This window comes from Salvia splendens, chromosome 3 (genome assembly GCF_004379255.2).
Source record: "Salvia splendens isolate huo1 chromosome 3, SspV2, whole genome shotgun sequence".
Classification (NCBI taxonomy): Eukaryota; Viridiplantae; Streptophyta; class Magnoliopsida; order Lamiales; family Lamiaceae; genus Salvia; species Salvia splendens.
The window spans coordinates 11,426,559-11,445,891 of NC_056034.1; the positions used below are offsets into that span (position 1 = coordinate 11,426,559).

Sequence of the window (19,333 nt, forward strand, 5' to 3'; positions counted from 1 at the left end):
TACGGAGGCGCGGCAGGCATGTGGGACGAGTACCTCCACATCGGTGAGACGACTGCCCTGGATTGTCTGAAGTATTTCTGTCAGGGCGTCATTGAAATATTCCGTTATCAGTATCTTCGAAGCCCTACCCCTGAAGAGTGCCAGGATCTGATGCAAATGTACGGGGAGAAGCATGGGTTCTCCGGGATGTTGGGCAGCATAGATTGTATGCATTGGGAGTGGAAGAACTGCCCATCTGCCTGGAAAGGGTTCTACACGACCGGCTACAAGAGAAAGAATCTCACGATGATCCTCGAGGCCGTAGCTGATTACCGGCTGTGGATTTGACATGCATATTTTGGGGTAGCCGGGTCGAACAACGACCTCAACGTCCTCAACTCGTCGCCCCTTTTCAACGAGCAATGCCGGGGTGTCGGTCCGGCCATCAGTTTTATCGCCAACAGGAACCAGCATGATATGGGCTACTACTTGGCGGATTAGATATACCCTAGGTGGCCCGTCTTTGTGAAGACGATCAGATGCGCATCAGATGAGATGAAGACCTACTTTGCGGAACGGCAGGAGTCGGCGCGCAAGGACGTGGAGCGCGCATTTGGTGTGCTCCAGTCTCGATGGGCGGCAATTAGGGGTCCAACGCGTTTGTGGCATGTCGATTGCATTGCTGATATAATGTACGCCTGTATTATCCTGCACAACATGATTGTCGAAGATGAAGGTGTACAACTGACTAGTTGAGCCAATGACGATGCTAATGAATCCGGCCCAAGGCACGGCGTGGCCGCCCCCAACGTACGAAGGGGGTACCTCACGATGAAGTCGGCCGCCTCAAGGCACATGCCGGCATGCGCCAAGTGGATGCTCATATTCGACTCCAAAAGGATTTAATTGAATAATTGTGGGCGCGGAGGACTGCACGTCGTTAGATTTTTTTTTAATTAATGTATTTTTTAATTTAAATATTATTATTGAATTTTTCCGTATCCGTGTCGTAAATTTAATTCCGTATTTTGTGTGATTGTTAATTATTTGTGTTTTATAATTTTGTTTATTATGGCTAGCCTATTGCTTGTCTAGTTGCTTGTCCTGATGATATGACAGAATGAGTTTTTAGTGCTGATGATATGATAAGAGGAGTTTGTGGCTAGCCTATGGCGGATCTATTAATATTGGAGATGCTCATAGAGAATAAGAAATCAAGATAAACCATGGCGAGATTCGTGCAAATCAAGGATAGAATCAAATCTCGTAAACATAAAAAATACAATCTTTTCATATTTAGATAGTTAGAACACCCAAAAATTTAACAGTAGTAAAAATAAAAAATAAATCCAATACAATAGAATATAGTCATTAAAATATTTTAGTGTAATTTTATTTTTCGAATTCTACTTTTCACCGAGCTCTCTTATTAATAGAATTACTTATTCATCTTAATACTCTTTGAAGATGATTCGAACATCCACCCTCTTTAACACGTGACTTTGAATATCACATGCCTACCATTTCACAGCCAAGGCCTCTTGAATCTATCTTAGTCGCGTAGTTTCTCATTAGTTTTTGCATAATCAAGTCAATTAGTTTTCCGACCCAACTACTTTGCGATGCAACATGCTTTTAATTTACTAAGTACTATATTGTAGTATAAAAATAGTACTCCGTAGTAAGTAAAAATAATTAAGACGTGATGAATAATATGCTTCACGTGAAGTTCGTTGCCGAGGTGCCACCGTGCCAGAGAGAAGAGAAGAGAGATTCACCTAGTATTGGCGCGTGTAGTTCACTCACTAATTCTGTGGTTGGGGAATGAAGATAATGACTTCATGTTTTTTTCTCACCATCCATACCTTTTTTTATTTTTGTTATGTTCATTTTTCTGTGGTTGGGGAATGAAGATAATAACTTCATGTTTTTTTCTCACCATCTTCGTTATACCTTTTTTTCTTTTTTTATTTTTATTTTTAGTTTTGTTATGTTCATTTTTTAGTTATTCGTCGGTGATTTCCTATTCATTTAAGTGTATTTTATTATTTACTATATTTTATCTGTATTGTAACCATATATTTTTAATATTTATCAATTTTTGAATTTTATTATTTTCTTAGTTTTTGTCCAATCAAATTAATTTTTCATATTTATTATTATTTAAAAATATTGTTTTAACTAAAAAAATAGTAAAAAAATGGGTAATTCAAGTATACAATTAGGCTAGAGAATGTGTAGAGTGTATCTTTTATTCAGGGTGTACTACCAATAAAAAAGAGTATAAAATAGTAAGCCAATAACAGAGAGTATAAATAGAGAATATGTAGACTATCCTTAAGTGAGACAGAATAAAGGTCGCAATAAGCTAATAACATACTTTCACCATCCACCATCCACCATTTAAAGAACTATTTTGTCATTTTAGATTGTCCACAATTTATAGAACTATTTATTTTATTCCACTTTTAGTATGCGACTCCATATTCCACCAATTTTTTACACTCATAATCCAATATAAAACTAATACTTTAAATGAGTCCTACATTCTACTCACCTTCTCTCTTTACTTTACTTCACAAAGACAAATAGTTTCCTAAAACTCGTACCGAATCAAAATGACTCTTTAAATGGGGGATGGAGGAAGTATGATGTAAATATATAATAAGTATATTGCAGTGTTTATTATGTATTGAATTTCCATTTTAACCAATTGGTCTTTTAAAATGAGACGTATTATAAAGTGCATTCTGGATCTCATATCGCCACCGCAAAAAATTTACGGTTAAGGATAAAAAATTAAGATGCTTCGAAAATTTTTTAAAAAGAACAAAAAAATATAATATAGGACACAAAAGAAAGTGTCCCTAAATTAAGAACAAACTAACTTAATCTTTTACTTTTTTAGAACACTCTCATTTGCGTCCTCTAATTTTAGTTGGAACACCAACAATAAGAACATTTTTTTGAAGCGTTGGTAGTACATTTAGAAACACAAATTAGTATCCTTAATTGCATTAAAAATGTCTTAAACGTTTTTTTTTTGTTGTAGTGCGCGTATTGTACTATTTAATTTAATTTCAAAGACATGCATGTTAATTAAGTACATCAAGTATCTTTTGAAAATAACACTTGAAGATAATTAAAATAGATATTGATGGGGTACGTACTAAACAAGCCCAATAGCAGTGACGGCCCATCAGCCCAAAGCCCAAGGAAGAGTATCAGTTCGGCATTACCAAAGAGTTCGGCCCCAGCCTACAGCTCGGTAAAAGCCGACCAATCAAGCTCTACTCTCCAAAGCCCAAGGAAGAGTATCAGTTCGGCATTACCAAAGAGTTCGGCCCCAGCCTACAGCTCGGTAAAAGCCGACCAATCAAGCTCTACTCTCAGATCGGCAAAAGCTGCTCGGCAATAGTTCAGCAGTTCGGTCTCAGTTTTCAACCGAACTGGGAGATAGTGGACTCATGCAGAACTTCCACGACCTCCACTACACGATCTATTTAGTGGTGGACCCATGCAGGATCTCATGACCTCCACGACATCCACGATCTAATTAGTGATGATGTAAGCCACGACCTAATTAGTGATGATGTAAGCCACGACCTAGTTAGTGGTGATGCAAGCCACGATCTTAGTTCAATGTATAAATAGAACTTAGATCAGATAGACTAAGGAGGAGAAAAAGAGCTCTCTAGACATCAAATATCATATAGCAAGTCTGTATTTGTAAGCTGTAAACCAGATCAAGCAATACAATCTTGCCCTCCTTTCTTCCCGTGGATGTAGATTTACCTCAGTAAATCGAACCACGTAATTCCTTGTGTCGTGATCTATATTTTCTTTTACCTGCATTTACTACCATCAAAAATTCGCCCATCCATCACTGGCGCCGTCTGTGGGAAACAGAGAACCAAATTTGTGATAAAGCGAGTTTTTGATCCTCTTCCACCAAAAAAATGCATACCAGATCACGTAACACCCATAATACCGTTCGTGATAACCATGAGGAAGCTAGTCCAGCCCGCAGGTCTGGAAAACAGCCTCGGGAGAAATCTACTTCCAGTTCTCACGGAGAAGGAACAAACCGCTCAAAGACTCATCGCACCGAGTCTTCCCAGCAGCCCGATTTGAACGAGGCTGTCAAGTTGTTTTTGGCCGAGAAGCAGGAAGAGTTTTTAATTTTCCTGCAAAAGGGCCAAAAGCCGGAGACGAAAACGGTGGATTCTCCCTCCTCATCCAGACATGAAAGTCACTACCGCAGTAGTGCCGTGTCTTCCAGGAAGAAGAATCCTCAACCCCGACATGTTCCTGTTCCTCCTCGGTACCGGAATCACAGGAGAACTCCATCTCCTCCATACCGAAGAGATGTCGGGTTCGCCATGTACGGAGCATTGAAGACTCCGTTCTCGGACGATATCACCCGAACTCCCTTACCACAGAACTACCGAACTCCGTCAATGACTTATGACGGGTTAGTGAATCCTCATGACTTCCTGGGACGCTATCAGTATAACATGGCGAACCAGGGTCTCAATGAGGTCCATATGTGCAAGCTGTTTCCCGAGCTGCTTATCGGGAACGCAAGAAGGTGGTTCGATAGCCTCCCCCAAGGCAGCATTAGATCTTACCGAGATCTAATGGTTGCTTTCCACAGGAGGTTCTTTCAGAAAGCGGAAGCCCGAATCACTTCGGCTCAGCTGCTTTCTACACGTCAAGGTCGCGACGAAAAGATCAGCGACTTTATGACGAGGTTCCACAAGGAATGCCTACAAGTAGATGATCTCAATGATCTACTTGTCATTTCGGCATTCCAAAATGGAATCCTGCCCGGAGCTCTCTACAGAAAGCTCGTGGAATGCAGTCCGCAAACAGCTCAAGAGATGTGGGACATTGCGGACCAGTTCTCCCGTGCCGATGAGGCAGACCGTCGCAAACGGTCTTTAGACAGCTCATCCCGAGGAGATGGGAGGAAGCCCGATCATAGCGATCAGGGACATCCTCGCCGAACTCCTTTTGGCGATCAGGGACATCCTCGCCGAACTCCTTTTGAAAGGATTCAAAGGACTCCGGTGCAAGACCGATTGGGGCCACGTCTCAATCCTGAGAAGCCGCCCGCCCGCCGTGATTCCGGTTGAGATCGGCGTACCCAGTCCCCGAACTCTAAATTTCTCCTCAGAAATGAATGATGACGGACTGAGAGCCGAACTAGATCTAGCCGAAGAAAGAAGAGAATTGGCCTGCATAAAAGCAGCCAAGTACAAGGAGCAAGTAGCCCGGTATTATAACCAAAGGGTGAAAAAGCTGCAATTTCAAGTGGGAGATCTCGTCTTGAGAAACAACGAAGTAAGCCGAGCAGAAAAGCTGGGCAAACTCGAACCCACATGGGAAGGTCCATATCGGGTGTCAGAAGTCCTCGGCAAAGGGTCTTATAAATTGACTCACATGTCAGGAGAACAAGTACCCCGAACATGGTACATTTCCAACCTCAAGAAGTTCCATTTGTAAGAGACAGTCCGGTCAGTCAGTCTTGTGTCTAGTTCGGTCCTAGGGGTATGTGCTTTCTTTGTTTTTTACTTGTTTTTCATGTTTGTCTATGTGCGTTTTGTTTGTCTATGTGCGTTTTGTCTGTCTATGTGCGTGTCGTCTCTTACAAATGTTACTGAGGTATCTTGTTCTTCGAAGGCTGATCCCCTTTTTAGAACATATATAAGCCAACGATTGTGAGTCCAAGCTTCTAAGGAGGATACAAGACCACAATTCAGCTTAAGAAACAAGCAGTCCGTCTGAAACGAACTGCAACAAAGGGAAAGTCCGATCCACGCGATAAAACTCGCCGAATTAGGACAAGGGAAAGTCCGATCCACGCGATAAAACTCGCCGAATTAGGACAAGGGAAAGTCCGATCCCCAAATTAGGACAAGGGAAAGTCCGATCCGAGCGATAAAACTCGCCAAATTAGGACACAAGCTTAGTCCGGTCAAAGAAATTTACTTCATAAGACCAAAGACGAGTCCGGTCAAAGAAGTTTACTTCATAAGACCAAAGACGAGTCCGGTCAAAGAAGTTTATTTCATAAGACCGAGGACCAAGTCCGGTCAAAGAAGTTTACTTCATAAGACCAAAGACGAGTCCGGTCAAAGAAGCTTACTTCATAAGACCGAGGACGAGTCCGGTCAAAGAAGTTTACTTCATAAGACCGAGGACGAGCACGATGAAATTTTTTCGCTGAGCTGTAAATACGCAGTGATAGAAGCGAAATGAAAATTTCATTTATTAAATCTTGTTCGGCATATAATTCTGCTGCCCTACAAGAAGGCGTTACGCCATTACAAAGGACTATTCTACTGTCCCTGGTTGCTAAAGTTGAGCCATCTATTCACAAAATCCTCGTGAAGCCGAGTTCGGTCATTCCGGGCAGCTGAAGAATAAGCAGGTCGACGAGATGCTCTAATCGACCTACCGCCTCTTCCCTGAGCCCGGGAAGTTCTGGCACCTCGGCGGCGAAGAGTCTCTTCACGAAGCATTTGTTGATCTTGCTCACTCATAATCACAGCTCCTCTACGAACTTCAGTCCGTCCTTGTCTTGACGTTTCCGGTTGCTCCTGAGTCCGTTCTCGTCTTGACGTTTCCGGTTGCTCCTGAGTTCGTTGCTGATTTGGAGTAGGATTTTGAGCAAGTGGATCAGAGGTTTGAGCTGGAGTATGAGCATCTGTTGGCGGGAAATGCCTAAGGAATCTCTCGATTGAAGGACGCCGGGAAAGAACGATGTCGTACCGAGAAGCCCAGCGCCGCAATGATTTCACAACTTGTTGGCAAGCCGAGCTCTCCAGCGCATTGTTCCTCCGGAGTACATGATATTCCTCCCACAGTTCGTCAACTCATTCCTGAACTTCAGAGATGGTCATTCCCCCGCGCCTGCTGATGAAATCCTCATACGCAGTCCTCTCAGCGACGGCAGTATTCAGCTCGGCCTCCAGATCTTTCTTTTCGGACTCTAAGTCCTTATTGTCGGCCTCCAGCTTCACTAAACAAGCCAAGAGTTCGTCATTCTTCATCTGGTCAGCTATGGCTTTTTTCTCAGCTTCGTCTAAAGCGGAAGAGTACAGCCGCTTCCAGTGAAATACCTCCAGCTCCTTAAGAGTAAAGAATACAAAGCAGCCTATGTCAGTTCGGCATTTCAGTTTACTGAGCAGGTAGTAAACCACAACAGGAGTAAAAGAGAGTACGAAAAGCTATACGAAGACACAAGTGCAGAAAGAAGAATTTTTTCATTCATAAGAAAAAATTTTTTACACAAGGAGGGCTTCAAGGCCATTTTACAACAAGGAAGAAACTAAACTAAGAGAAGGGAGACGAAATCATACTCCGCCAGCTTCGTCTCCGGCTCCTCGGTGAGGTTCAGCTTCCTTCTCCTTGTCTGCCTCAGCTTCAGCCTCGGCCTCCTTGCTCCCCCCAGCCTGCTCGGTGCCCCCATCACCGATCAGCAGCACCTCTTGCTCGGCCTGCCTGTCTCCGGTCTGCTGATCAAGCTGCTCGGTCTCACCCTCTCCGTGGAAAATTGGAGCGGGTGAAACTGGCCCTAAGGAGACAAAGATAGCCTCCATATTCTCGTCCCGGTCAGCTCGGCAACTACGAACTCGGTCAGCAGAAAGCAAGACCGAGGACGAAGCAAGCTCCTCAAGGAGCGGCAGACTCTGGAGACGAGCTGCTATCTCTCGGCCGTACAGCGGCAGGAAGACTTCGGGCCCTTGCTCGGCATTATCGGTCATCAGTTTCAGCAGATCACCGACAAAGGCCGAAAATTGATTGCTCAGAAAGAGTTTCTCCGCGAAAGCACGGAGAACCTCCCCTTGGGCAACCACGGCGGCAGCATCCCTCCGTTTCGTCTGCTCTCGCTGGATGACGAGCTGGTTTTTGGCAAACTGGGCTTCATCCTGGGCCGAGATCCTAGCAGCTCTGGCCTTCTCAAAGTCTGCCTTAGCCTGTTCGGCCTGGTGACGAGCTGCCGCCAACTTCCTCTGCATCTCAGCATAATCGTTGGACGCTTTGGAGAGTTCAACGGCGACGAGCTTGGAGAGCATATCGTTCCTCTGAAAATGGAAAAAGGAAAAAGTCAACCGAGGGGCCACAAAAAATACAGGAAAAAAGCAAGGCCAGAAAATCAAGAAGAGAATTCACCTCGGCGAAGTCCGTGGGCCATAAAAAGGGCTCACAGATATGTTCCGAAGGGGGCGCCAAGACGATGTCTCTCTCCGGCGCTCTTGGGGGCTTCTGGGTCTTCCCCTTCCTATTTGCCGAAGTCGACTCCGGCTTTTTTGGATCCGAAGAAGAGGTCTTTTGCCTCTTCGGATTCTTCTCGGCATCAGGCGCCGAGCTGGTAGCCTTCTCTTTCTCCGGCTCCTTAAGCTCGGAGGATTTGCGGCTAATCTTATTTAGCAAGTTCACTGCCAAAAAGCAAGAAAGCAAGGTTAGTTTTCGCCACAAAAGCAGTAAGGCACAAAAAAGAAGTCCTCACCCTCAGTCTCTTCGTCCGAAGACGAGGAGTCGAACACGAAGTCGCCTTTGACGAGCTCAGACTCCAGGTACTGCTTCCTAATCATAGGAATCTTATTGAGCTCGCCCTCGAGCTCGTTCAACGGTTCTAACCGAGGATGAGGAATCACGGACTTCGGCCCTCTCCAGGGAAAGCCCGGAGCCGCTGTCCTATTATAAAAAAAGAAGCGATGTTGCCACTTTGGCCACTTGGTTTTGCAGAAGGCCCTAAAAGGCTGTAAAGGGATCAAGTAAAACCAAGATCCTTTTCTTTTAAACTGGAAAAAATTAAGGATTGCCCTCAGAGACAGATCCTTATCTAGCCTACGCAGTTCGGCAGCAAAGGCCGATAAGTGCCTCCAAGAATTCGGAGTCACCTGACCTAAAGGGAGTTGGAAAAAATCAAGCAGCTCTACAAAGGCAGGGGGAAGAGGGAAACGAAGCCCGCATTCCAAGCCGGCTTCATAAACGGTGGCGTAACCCTCCGGCGGCGAGTCAGCCCTATGAAGGTCGTCGGGAATCGCAACCTTCCCCCCAGGAAAAAAATATTTTTCGTGTAAGGATATCACAGTATCCTTACTCAAGATGCTGTGAAAATACTCTACGGTCTTCTCCCCGGATTCTTTCCGGCTAGAAGACCCCTTATCCCCTTTCCTACCGCTACCTGACTCAGAAGAAGAAGAAGAAGACATAGTTCTTACTCTTTGAAAGTCTGAAGAAATTCTGAAGAAATTCTTGAAAGCGGAAGGAAATTTTTACGCAAAAGAAAGAGAATGCAGAAGAAGCAATAGCAAAAGTGTTCAACTGATGAAGAAAGGACGTATTTATCAGATTCGGAGAAGATTTCAAAATCATCGCACCGTTTCGAATCCCACCTTTTCAGGATTCAACGGCCGGATTTTACTGTCGCATTTAATGCAGTCACGCGCAAGGCACGTCCCCTAACGTCAGCCTCCCCCGTACCTTTATCCAGAATGCCGAAGTGACTCGCTTCGCCGAAGTGATTCACTTCGCTTTTCGGGGGGGGGTAGTGATGGGGTACGTACTAAACAAGCCCAATAGCAGTGACGGCCCATCAGCCCAAAGCCCAAGGAAGAGTATCAGTTCGGCATTACCAAAGAGTTCGGCCCCAGCCTACAGCTCGGTAAAAGCCGACCAATCAAGCTCTACTCTCCAAAGCCCAAGGAAGAGTATCAGTTCGGCATTACCAAAGAGTTCGGCCCCAGCCTACAGCTCGGTAAAAGCCGACCAATCAAGCTCTACTCTCAGATCGGCAAAAGCTGCTCGGCAATAGTTCAGCAGTTCGGTCTCAGTTTTCAACCGAACTGGGAGATAGTGGACTCATGCAGAACCTCCACGACCTCCACTACACGATCTATTTAGTGGTGGACCCATGCAGGATCTCATGACCTCCACGACATCCACGATCTAATTAGTGATGATGTAAGCCACGACCTAATTAGTGATGATGTAAGCCACGACCTAGTTAGTGGTGATGCAAGCCACGATCTTAGTTCAATGTATAAATAGAACTTAGATCAGATAGACTAAGGAGGAGAAAAAGAGCTCTCTAGACATCAAATATCATATAGCAAGTCTGTATTTGTAAGCTGTAAACCAGATCAAGCAATACAATCTTGCCCTCCTTTCTTCCCGTGGATGTAGATTTACCTCAGTAAATCGAACCACGTAATTCCTTGTGTCGTGATCTATATTTTCTTTTACCTGCATTTACTACCATCAAAAATTCGCCCATCCATCAGATATTGATGTCGAAAATATATTAAAAAGGTTTCTGGAAGTCTATAGTCCTTCAGTCGTTCTTTGTGTTTGCAGGTCATGATCAAATATTACTCACATTGTTGACTGACAAATAACTTAGGAAAAGTATACGGGGTTAAGTTAACAGACCGTAAACTAGACGCTTTGATTTTTCCAATTTCTTGCCCTACGAAAATGAAGGAAAATTTAAATAGAATCATGTGCTTTTCACTTTTCAACTCAAAATTTCAAGTTACACAAATTTGGACTGAGAATAGAATATTGATAGTATTATAGTCAAATTATTGAAAACCATAAAATTTGGTTTAGTCCAGCTTGATTCTGCAATTTAAAACAAAACAGCTGAAAAAAAATTATAAAGGGCATGGTCGAGTGCTGCTTACATTGAACATCAATGGAACCTGGAACTAATTTTTGTGATTGATTGATTTAATTTTTTAATTTTACTAATCTATTTAAATAAGTTGAATGTTAACATACCAATAGTATAATAATTATACTACTCCGTATTCAACTAGAGTCAATGATATACGCAGAAGAAAACAGAAAAATGGAGTTTGGTATTTTGGACGACATGGGTCCGACGCCAGGTGTCGGTGTTGTTTTCAAAATGATAACTTAATTAAGATAGAAAGAGAATTATCTGAACTTGTGTGTTGTCTATACAATGATTGATTTTCATTACATTGCGTACTAAACAAAATGAAAACCACAATTTCCATCAGCGGTTAATTAATAGGAATTAGATTTCCATATTATATCAGCGTAGCCACCACGTGGCACGATCGTGGCTGGAGTCGACGGCGGCGAAGTTGAACATGAGGAGCTCGTGGCGGAGGTCGGGCGCGAACTTCCTTGGCTTGACATTGTCCCGGCAGAGGGGGCAGGTGACGTGGCCGTATCCGAGCCACCTATCGAGACAGACCTTGTGGAAAGCGTGATGACACCTCAGCTGTCTAATCTCGTCCCCCGCGCCTTCCATCCTGCACAGGCACACCGCGCATTCCTCGGACCGGCCGTCTTCGCAGTAGTAGTCGGCGACACGTGGCTGGAAGAAGGATTGGTAGAGAATGAATTCCCACGCCCATTTCAGCTGCGTCATCATCGCAATCGTGTGATTCAGCATTGCTGATTTTGGAATATTCACTCTAAACATTTTTCTCCACTTTCCTCTTTTCTTAGCTCTGCGTCTGCCTTTGTTTTGGGTATTTATAGAGACTGATTAAATAGAATTTTGGTTACTGCCTCCAAATTGTAAGGGACTGTTTGGGAGGGTGGGTTCTGAGAAATGCAAGGGGTTGTGACTTTTATTAGCATGAATATTGGATGAGTGTAATATTTGTCTATTTCAATTCATTTATGAGTGTAAAAGTCGCTGGTCCAAATTAGTTTCTCTGTAGTCAAATTAATGACACAGCAAAACTGTTAGTCAGGTTTTTGCATGTGTGGATTTTTAATTCGGTATAAATTGTAAGCCTACGTTGGACAATAAAAAAATCAGTAATGTTTTTTTTTAATGTAAATCATAAACATGCCAATCTTGAAAAAATATGCAGAACCAAACCTTCGAGATACTAAAAAAAGGCAGTTATAGGCTTTTTAAAAGTATTATATATATATATAGTGCGTTAGAATGATAACCATATTTATGGTGATAACCTAATAACCTATCATTTTATGGGTCAAAAATATCATTTTTACTAAAAATGATATTTATACACTATAAAATGATATTTTTTCAGCATGCATAGAATGATACTTTTAATCTATAAAATGATATTTTATTTTATAAAATGATATATTTCGTCCATAGAATGATAGGTTATTATCACCATAAATATGGGTTATCATATATATATATATATAACTATTCTTAGTAGAAATCCAATAGTATGTACAAAGTACGAGTAATATTTATTGATTTTTAACTAAATGTCATAATTTCTTCTGAAAATTTGTCCAATCAAAATAGGCAAAAAGTCAAGTCCTCCGAAGTAATTATTTGGGCCGCCGGGAATAATTTCGAAAATGGGCCACACCTAACCCTATACTAAATCACCTAATGACCTAAATAATGTAAGAACGTTTTACCATGAAAAAATTTGAAGTGGAATGGAAAATTCAGCCATAGGGGTGTGTTTAGCATTAATGACAATTAATGAATGAATCGATTCTTTTGTAGAACATTTTAAAGCATGGGCTCTAAACATGAAGAAATTGGGAATATGAAAACAAATCAAAAGTATGGGCTGTAAACATGAAGAATTGGGCTCTTGAAAACAAATCAATGCGTGCGAAGAAGATGTTGGGCTTTATGTTCCAACTCCGTCAAAAATTATTATCTAAGAACATAGTTTGGACTATGCTAAAATTCATGAATTATGGTATTTTATTTTCCACGAATTTATAAGTTGCGAAAAAAATATGAACTTAAACTTTGTAGTAGAAATTTTCCCATGATTTAGAAATCTGGCAAAATTAGAACTAGTGTGAAATAATAGTAGGAGTATTTTATGTGACTACAATGAAGTGTTTTCTCCAGTGGTGAGTAAGCTGTAAATGGATATACAAGAAAAAAGGTGGAGGCTGGGAACAAAATCAGATTTAAAGCAAGACTTGTGGCTAGAGGCTTCACACAGGAGGAGGGAATAGACTACAATGAAGTGTTTTCTCCAGTGGTGAAGCATGCCTCAATTTGAATTCTACTGGCCATAGTTACACAAAGAAACTGGCTTCTAGATCAACTTGATGTGAAGACAGCTTTTCTTCATGGAGATCTTGAAGAGACTATATATATGGATCAGCCAGAGAGATTTGTGATACATGGCAGTGAGGATAAAGTGTGTCTGTTGAAAAAGAGCCTTTACGGTTTAAAACAAGCAAGCAGGCAATGGCACATCAAATTTGATGAGCACATGCAGAAAATGGGATTTGTAAATTCCAAGTATGATAGTTGCGTTTACTTTAAATCTGATTCTGAGGGGCCAGCGGTGTATCTACTGTTGTATGTGGATGACATATTACTTGCTGGACCAGATAGGCAAGAGCTGGATAGAGTGAAACGATTGCTGAAAGAAGGCTTTGAAGTAAAAGATCTGGGAATTATGTTCAAAGTAGAAAATGAAGATAATGGAGATGCTCTTATGGGGTTTTGCGACTCAGATTATGCAGCTAACCTTGACAATAGGCGCTCGTAGTCCGGATATATTTTTACCTTATTTGGATCTGCGGTGAGCTGGAAGTCCAATCTTCAGTCTGTAGTGGCTTTGTCAACAACGGAGGCTGAGTATATAGCGTTGACTGAGGCCGTGAAGGAGAGTTTCTGGCTCAAAGGAATGGTTGTTGATTTTGGAGTAAAGCAAGAAAATGTTGCTATCAAGTGCGATAGTAATAGCGCAATTTGCCTCGCAAAGCATCAGACTTTTCATGAGCGGAGCAAACACATCGACGTGAGGTTACATTCATTCGAGATGAGATTGAGAAAGGTTCAGTCAGAATTGAGAAGGTAAGCACCGAACACAATGCAGCTGATGTACTTACAAAGGCCTTGCCAAAGTCTAAGTTTCGACATTGCTTAGATTTGGTTGGGGTGGTTCAGAATTTGTAAGTGAAAGGAGAAAGGTGGAGCTAGATGTATGGGATCCTTGGATCGCTCAAGGTGGAGGATTGGTTAGTTTATTGAGCTGATCAAGTAGACATCGCGGTGAAGCTACAGCTTGATCAAGAAGGCAAGCTGATCAAGAAGAAAAAAAGGGAGATGCAACTTGATCAAGGAGTATAGATACAACTTGACCAAGGAAAAGAGAAAGCAGTTTCCAAAAACTAGCTGTTGTGCTAAAAACGAGAGTGGCTGTTGAATTAGCGGTTACAACAGAATTTGGAAGGCGGTTGAGCTGAATTGATCCAGCATAATTCCTTTAAGTAGCGACGATGCTTCCACTCATTCAACAACAACAGAATTCAAGAAAGATAGAGTAGAGAGGAGAAGGTTTTCCAACTGTGCATTTGTGCTCTCGAAGCAAGTCGACTTGGAGCGAGTTGAGTGAGTTCTTTACTTGTAAATCTCCGAGAGAATTGAGTGTTCTTGTAAATCCTTTTGAGTGATCAATAAACACATACACTAGTTTTCTGCCCGTGAACGTAGGCCTAGAGCCGAACCACGTAATTACTGTGTTTTTACCTTTCTTGTTGCAGTTTATTCAATCGTGCAACTGGTGTCTCACAACTATTTGATCCACATTCACACGAATATACTTTTATTAATCAATTACTAATATGTTTTGATATTTATTCAATAATGCAGGAACAAAGAATATTTAGATACAGTGATTCACGTGCTTTGTGAGATTTCGTGGACTCCACACTCTTCTTTTGCGAAAAAATGGGCTCCTGCATTTCATTTGCAAAAGTTAAAATTACTGTGATTTCGTGTTAACATTAGAAGACTTGATTTTTAAAATATTGCATGGATATTAAAATCAAATTACATAACGAACTGATTTAAAAATAACGATCATCAATGCAATGCAACTATACAAGATCAACCTTGATACGTATTAAAAAATTCGAAAACATGGGATGGGATAAAAGTTATAAGTCTGATTTGAAAATGGTGTAAATATGAGGTTGTAAATGAAAATCAATTAATATGAGAAGAGAATTTTATAGTACGAAATACTCATATTAGATCCCCATATTATATCTGTCACTTCAAGTTCAAGCAGCATGACAATTTGAAAATAGATCTCATTTTGGAAATTTGATGCTCTTAGTTATTTTACCCAAATTAGCATATAATTTGTCAGCTGTAATTATTCAATTTCAATTGGACTCTAAATAGTAGTACGAGTAATTACAAAATTCTCAATCACCACAATAAATATATGAATCAGTTTCACTTTTGAAAAGTTCAATTTCAATTCAGATCATATTCATTATTTATAGAATAAAAAATAAAAACATAGAGCATATTAATTTATTTCCACTTCTGATCTGTCTAATTAAATTTATAAATATGTCATTGGCATTGGTACTGGTACGTGAAGTCATTTTGATATTTTGAAATAACTATTTTAAAACTCCTAGTAAAATTCACATTTATAAATTGACTCACTAAAATTGAGATCCATATTTCATTTATTTAATTGTGACCCCACCAACCGCAATGCAAATGTCATTGATTTGGACGTTTAACTCGAGAATTAATATTCATCACCATATAATCAAAATTGACATAAGATTTTTCAGACGCAAACACGTAATTTACACATTCAAAGAGTTGGAGCGACCAGTTTTTATTCCAGATTTTGTCTCATAGTTGCTCTCGCTCATTCATTTTCATTCAATTTTAAATAAAAATTAAATCTTGACAGACCCCATTTTCCGTGTTTTCAGTTATAGCTTCCAAAAATCCAAAGCTTTCGACTATCTAAAATCTCTTTTTATACGGAGTAAACAATTTGGAAAAATATATAAAAGGGAGATTTCATTTTCGGCTGAATAGATATCTGCTATCTATTCTGTGGCTTTGAAGTTGCAGACCACTCAAGAAAAGTTGAACGTACGTGTAAATAGGATTGGTTGATTTTGGCTTTCTGCAACTCAAGTGGGCGATTTGGCTTTTTGTCCTTTTATCTATCGGAGCTGCTTTCTTTTTTTTGGTGATAGAGCTGGGATTTTTAGTGATTTTGTTTTGTCGTCGGAGCAGCGATTTGATGCCGGTGATTGAGGTTTCTGTCTTGTGGGATTGCATTAGATTGGAAATTGTTTACTGGGATCACTGCAAGATTTGATTTTGGAGCAGGTAAATTGTGATTCTCGTTTAAATTTCTCTGTTTGTGAGTGCTCAGACCAAGTATTTGACTATTATCTGTGTTCTTTTGATTTCTTGAAATCGTTCTTGTTTTAGTGTACATTGTTGATTTCTTTAATGTTGTGTTACGGTAAATAGTTGAGTGGATATGCTGGTTTTGATTTGGAAGGAATGGTAGAATTTGATTGGTGATATGTCATCTGCATCTCCCTCCCTAAATTCACCTCCCCCTCCGCCCTCCTCTGCTCCTTCTCCACCATCACTACCACCTCAGCCCAATTTGCCTCCGTCAAGTCCTCCTCTTGCACCGCCACCTCAGCCGGATTTACCTGCCCCCCCACTACCACCATCCTCTCCTCCTTCTCCGCCCAATGCTCCACCTCCTCCGGCAAATGCACCTCCTCCAACTTCCTCTCCGCCTCCACCTGATCCACCACCAACTAGTCCTATTACGCCACCTCCCTCGACTAATTCGCCCCCGCCCCCACCAGCACCTGTAAATAGTTCCCCACCTCCACCATCAACTTCACCACCGAGCAATTCTCCTCCTACACGTCCGCCTCCTAATACTTCGCCCCCACCATCATCACGTAACCCTCCTCCACCACGATCAAATAGACCTCCCCAAGATTCACCACCGCCACCAGTCGTGCCACCCAGTAACCCTTCCCCTTCCCCAATACCGCCTCAGTCTCCACCACGCCCAAATTCTCCTCCAAGACCACCGCCACGGCCTTCAATAGGAACATCACCACCTCCACCTTCCATGGCCTCACCAACTCCATCTCTGAATCCACCAGGTGATACCAACTCCAATGATACTGCACCGAGAAATTCTCAACCCTCAAGTGGTGGTGGCCTTGACACCGGCGCCAAAGTTGCAATTGGCGTGGGTAGCCTATTTCTTGTGATACTTGGTCTTGGACTTGCAATCTGGTGTTGCTGGAAGCGAACGAGAAGGGCTTACATCATGGCAACCTCAAATTCTTCTCCACAATCCGGTAAACAAACAGTTAGCACTTGCTTATATTTTATATCCTCACATATAAAAGGAAACTCTGTATGTATGTATTCTGATTTTTGCATAGGTGATGGATTACATAGAGTACAAGTAACGCCAAATAATGGAAGTGGTTCTGGAAATCACTCTATGCGTACACCACATGAGCGTGGTTTGGGGAACTCAAGGTTGTTGTTCACCTACGAACAACTAGTTGATGCCAGTAATGGATTTTCAGACCAGAATCTCTTGGGGCAAGGTGGTTTTGGTTTTGTGTACAAAGGAACTCTCGCAGATGGTAAAGTAGTAGCTATTAAGCTATTAAGGATCGGTGGAGGGCAGGGGGAACGGGAATTCACCTCCGAAGTTGAGATAATTAGCCGTATACACCACCGTCATTTGGTCTCACTTGTAGGTTATTGCATTTCTGGGGAGAGAAGAGTGCTTGTATTAGATTATGTTCCTAACAATACCCTCTACTTCCATCTTCATGGTAAGTTGTTCTTTTTCTAGGGTGGAACTTTGGTTTCTTGGAAACTAGTTGTTGATATTTAGTTTTTCCTGCTCAGCTGAAGGCCGGCCTGTCTTGGAATGGGGTACACGTGTGAAGATTGCTATTGGGGCAGCTCGTGGGATAGCTTACCTTCACGAAGACTGTAAGCACTTCATTTTCACTCTTGCATTCAAACTCCACCTGTTCTGGTTTAATAATATGTGCAGTTGGTGATGATTATATGTACTTTTTAGTGGAGAACCATATGCACGTATCTAATTTTGTTTATTGTTAAAGGTCAACCTCGTATTATCCATAGAGATATCAAGTCGTCAAATATCCTTCTGGACATAAACTTTGAAGCTCAGGTGTGGAGGATGCCCAACAAGCTATATTTCTCTTTTCTTGTTCTTTACACCGTATTTAACATTTTCACCCCCAGGTTTCTGATTTTGGACTAGCTAAAATAGCTATGGATGCGAATACACATATCAGTACACGTGTAATGGGAACTTTTGGGTAAGTGATCAAGTCAGAAACAAGGCTTTGGGTTCAATGCAAGCTGAAGTCTTCAACAAATCATTTTCTGGTCTTATTCATAGTCTAATAGTTGATAACCACTTTCTTCAGATACATGGCGCCTGAGTATGCATCCAGTGGCAAGTTGACTGAAAAATCCGACGTGTTTTCCTTTGGAGTTGTGCTCTTAGAGTTGATAACTGGACGAAAGCCTGTAGATACATCTCAGCCTTTAGGGGATGAGAGCCTCGTTGAATGGGTAAGTTCTTTCACCCGACATCCTCTTGATTATTGGGGTTCGTTTGCTTGATTGTTAATTTACATTAATTGTAGTAAGCTTGTCATTATCAATGCTTCCGCTTGCAAAACCAATAGAAGGCTCTGCTTTAAATTTCTCTTAGTCTCGAGCTGCTTGTACCTGTAATCATTGAGATTCGATGAATCTAACACGACAATTGATATCCAATAACATTTTCTCACATCTATGTTTTTCTCTCAGGCCCGACCATTGTTAAGCCAAGCTATCGAGACAAACGAATTTGTGGGACTAGCAGATCCAAGACTAGCAGAGAATTTTGTTACTGATGAGATGGTCCTACTGATTCAAGCTGCAGCAGCTTGTGTTCGCCATTCATCCATGAACAGGCCATCAATGGGACAGGTAACAAATTTAACTATACTACATTTTCAGTACAACTCTCTTTGGCTGGCGATGGGGCCTCTCAAACGCGTAAACGTGCAATCCAGGTTGTGAGGGCTTTCGACAGAATGGTGACCCAAGATTTGACAAACGGGGTGAGAGTCGGGGAAAGTGAAATAATCAACTCTGCTGAACAATCTGAAGAGATCAGGTTGTTTCAGAGGTGGGCATTTGGAAGTAAAGAAGTTAGTAGTGATTTCTTCAGTGGGAGCAGCGAGCGCAATCCGCAAAGTGACCAGAGAGATTGATGGAATTGAGTTGCAGTTTCCAATCAAGAATGATTTTTTTTTAAGGAAATGAAAATATGGCAAATGATGCCGGTTGAGAGGTAATAGCTGCATTGAGCTATAACTGTGCATTGCAACTTAGATTTTTTTGAGATCTTGTAGATTCTGTGCATTCTATTTCTAGGGCGAATTTTTCTTGTATCTCTCTTCTTTTTTCTTTCTTTTTTGGGTATTCAGCTATAATAAAGTTCATTCAATTTTGCCCCCTTCCATTTATGTAGACTTT

The 19,333-nt window shown here is 41.6% G+C and overlaps 2 protein-coding genes across 4 annotated transcripts; one reads left to right on the forward strand and one right to left on the reverse strand.

Annotated features, from left to right (window-relative positions):
• Positions 1-11,056: 11,056 nt before the first annotated feature.
• LOC121796559 (E3 ubiquitin-protein ligase RHA2A-like) lies at positions 11,057-11,398 on the reverse strand. The gene has a single exon (XM_042195382.1). It carries the CDS (start codon positions 11,396-11,398, stop codon positions 11,057-11,059), a length of 342 nt encoding a protein of 113 aa, XP_042051316.1.
• Positions 11,399-15,589: 4,191 nt separating this feature from the next.
• LOC121794942 (proline-rich receptor-like protein kinase PERK9) lies at positions 15,590-19,319 on the forward strand. 3 transcript variants are annotated; one of them, XM_042193355.1, is made up of 9 exons: positions 15,590-16,099; positions 16,247-17,109; positions 17,197-17,601; positions 17,678-17,764; positions 17,899-17,969; positions 18,044-18,120; positions 18,232-18,379; positions 18,620-18,781; positions 18,868-19,319. In XM_042193355.1, the coding sequence occupies exons 2-9, from the start codon at positions 16,302-16,304 to the stop codon at positions 19,066-19,068; spliced, it is 1,959 nt and encodes a 652-aa protein (XP_042049289.1). In that variant the 5' UTR covers positions 15,590-16,099; positions 16,247-16,301; the 3' UTR covers positions 19,069-19,319. The 3 variants fall into 3 exon arrangements, with proteins under 3 accessions (XP_042049289.1, XP_042049290.1, XP_042049291.1); XM_042193356.1 differs by having other exon boundaries at positions 16,278-17,109; XM_042193357.1 differs by having other exon boundaries at positions 15,602-16,099; positions 16,909-17,109.
• Positions 19,320-19,333: the final 14 nt, after the last annotated feature.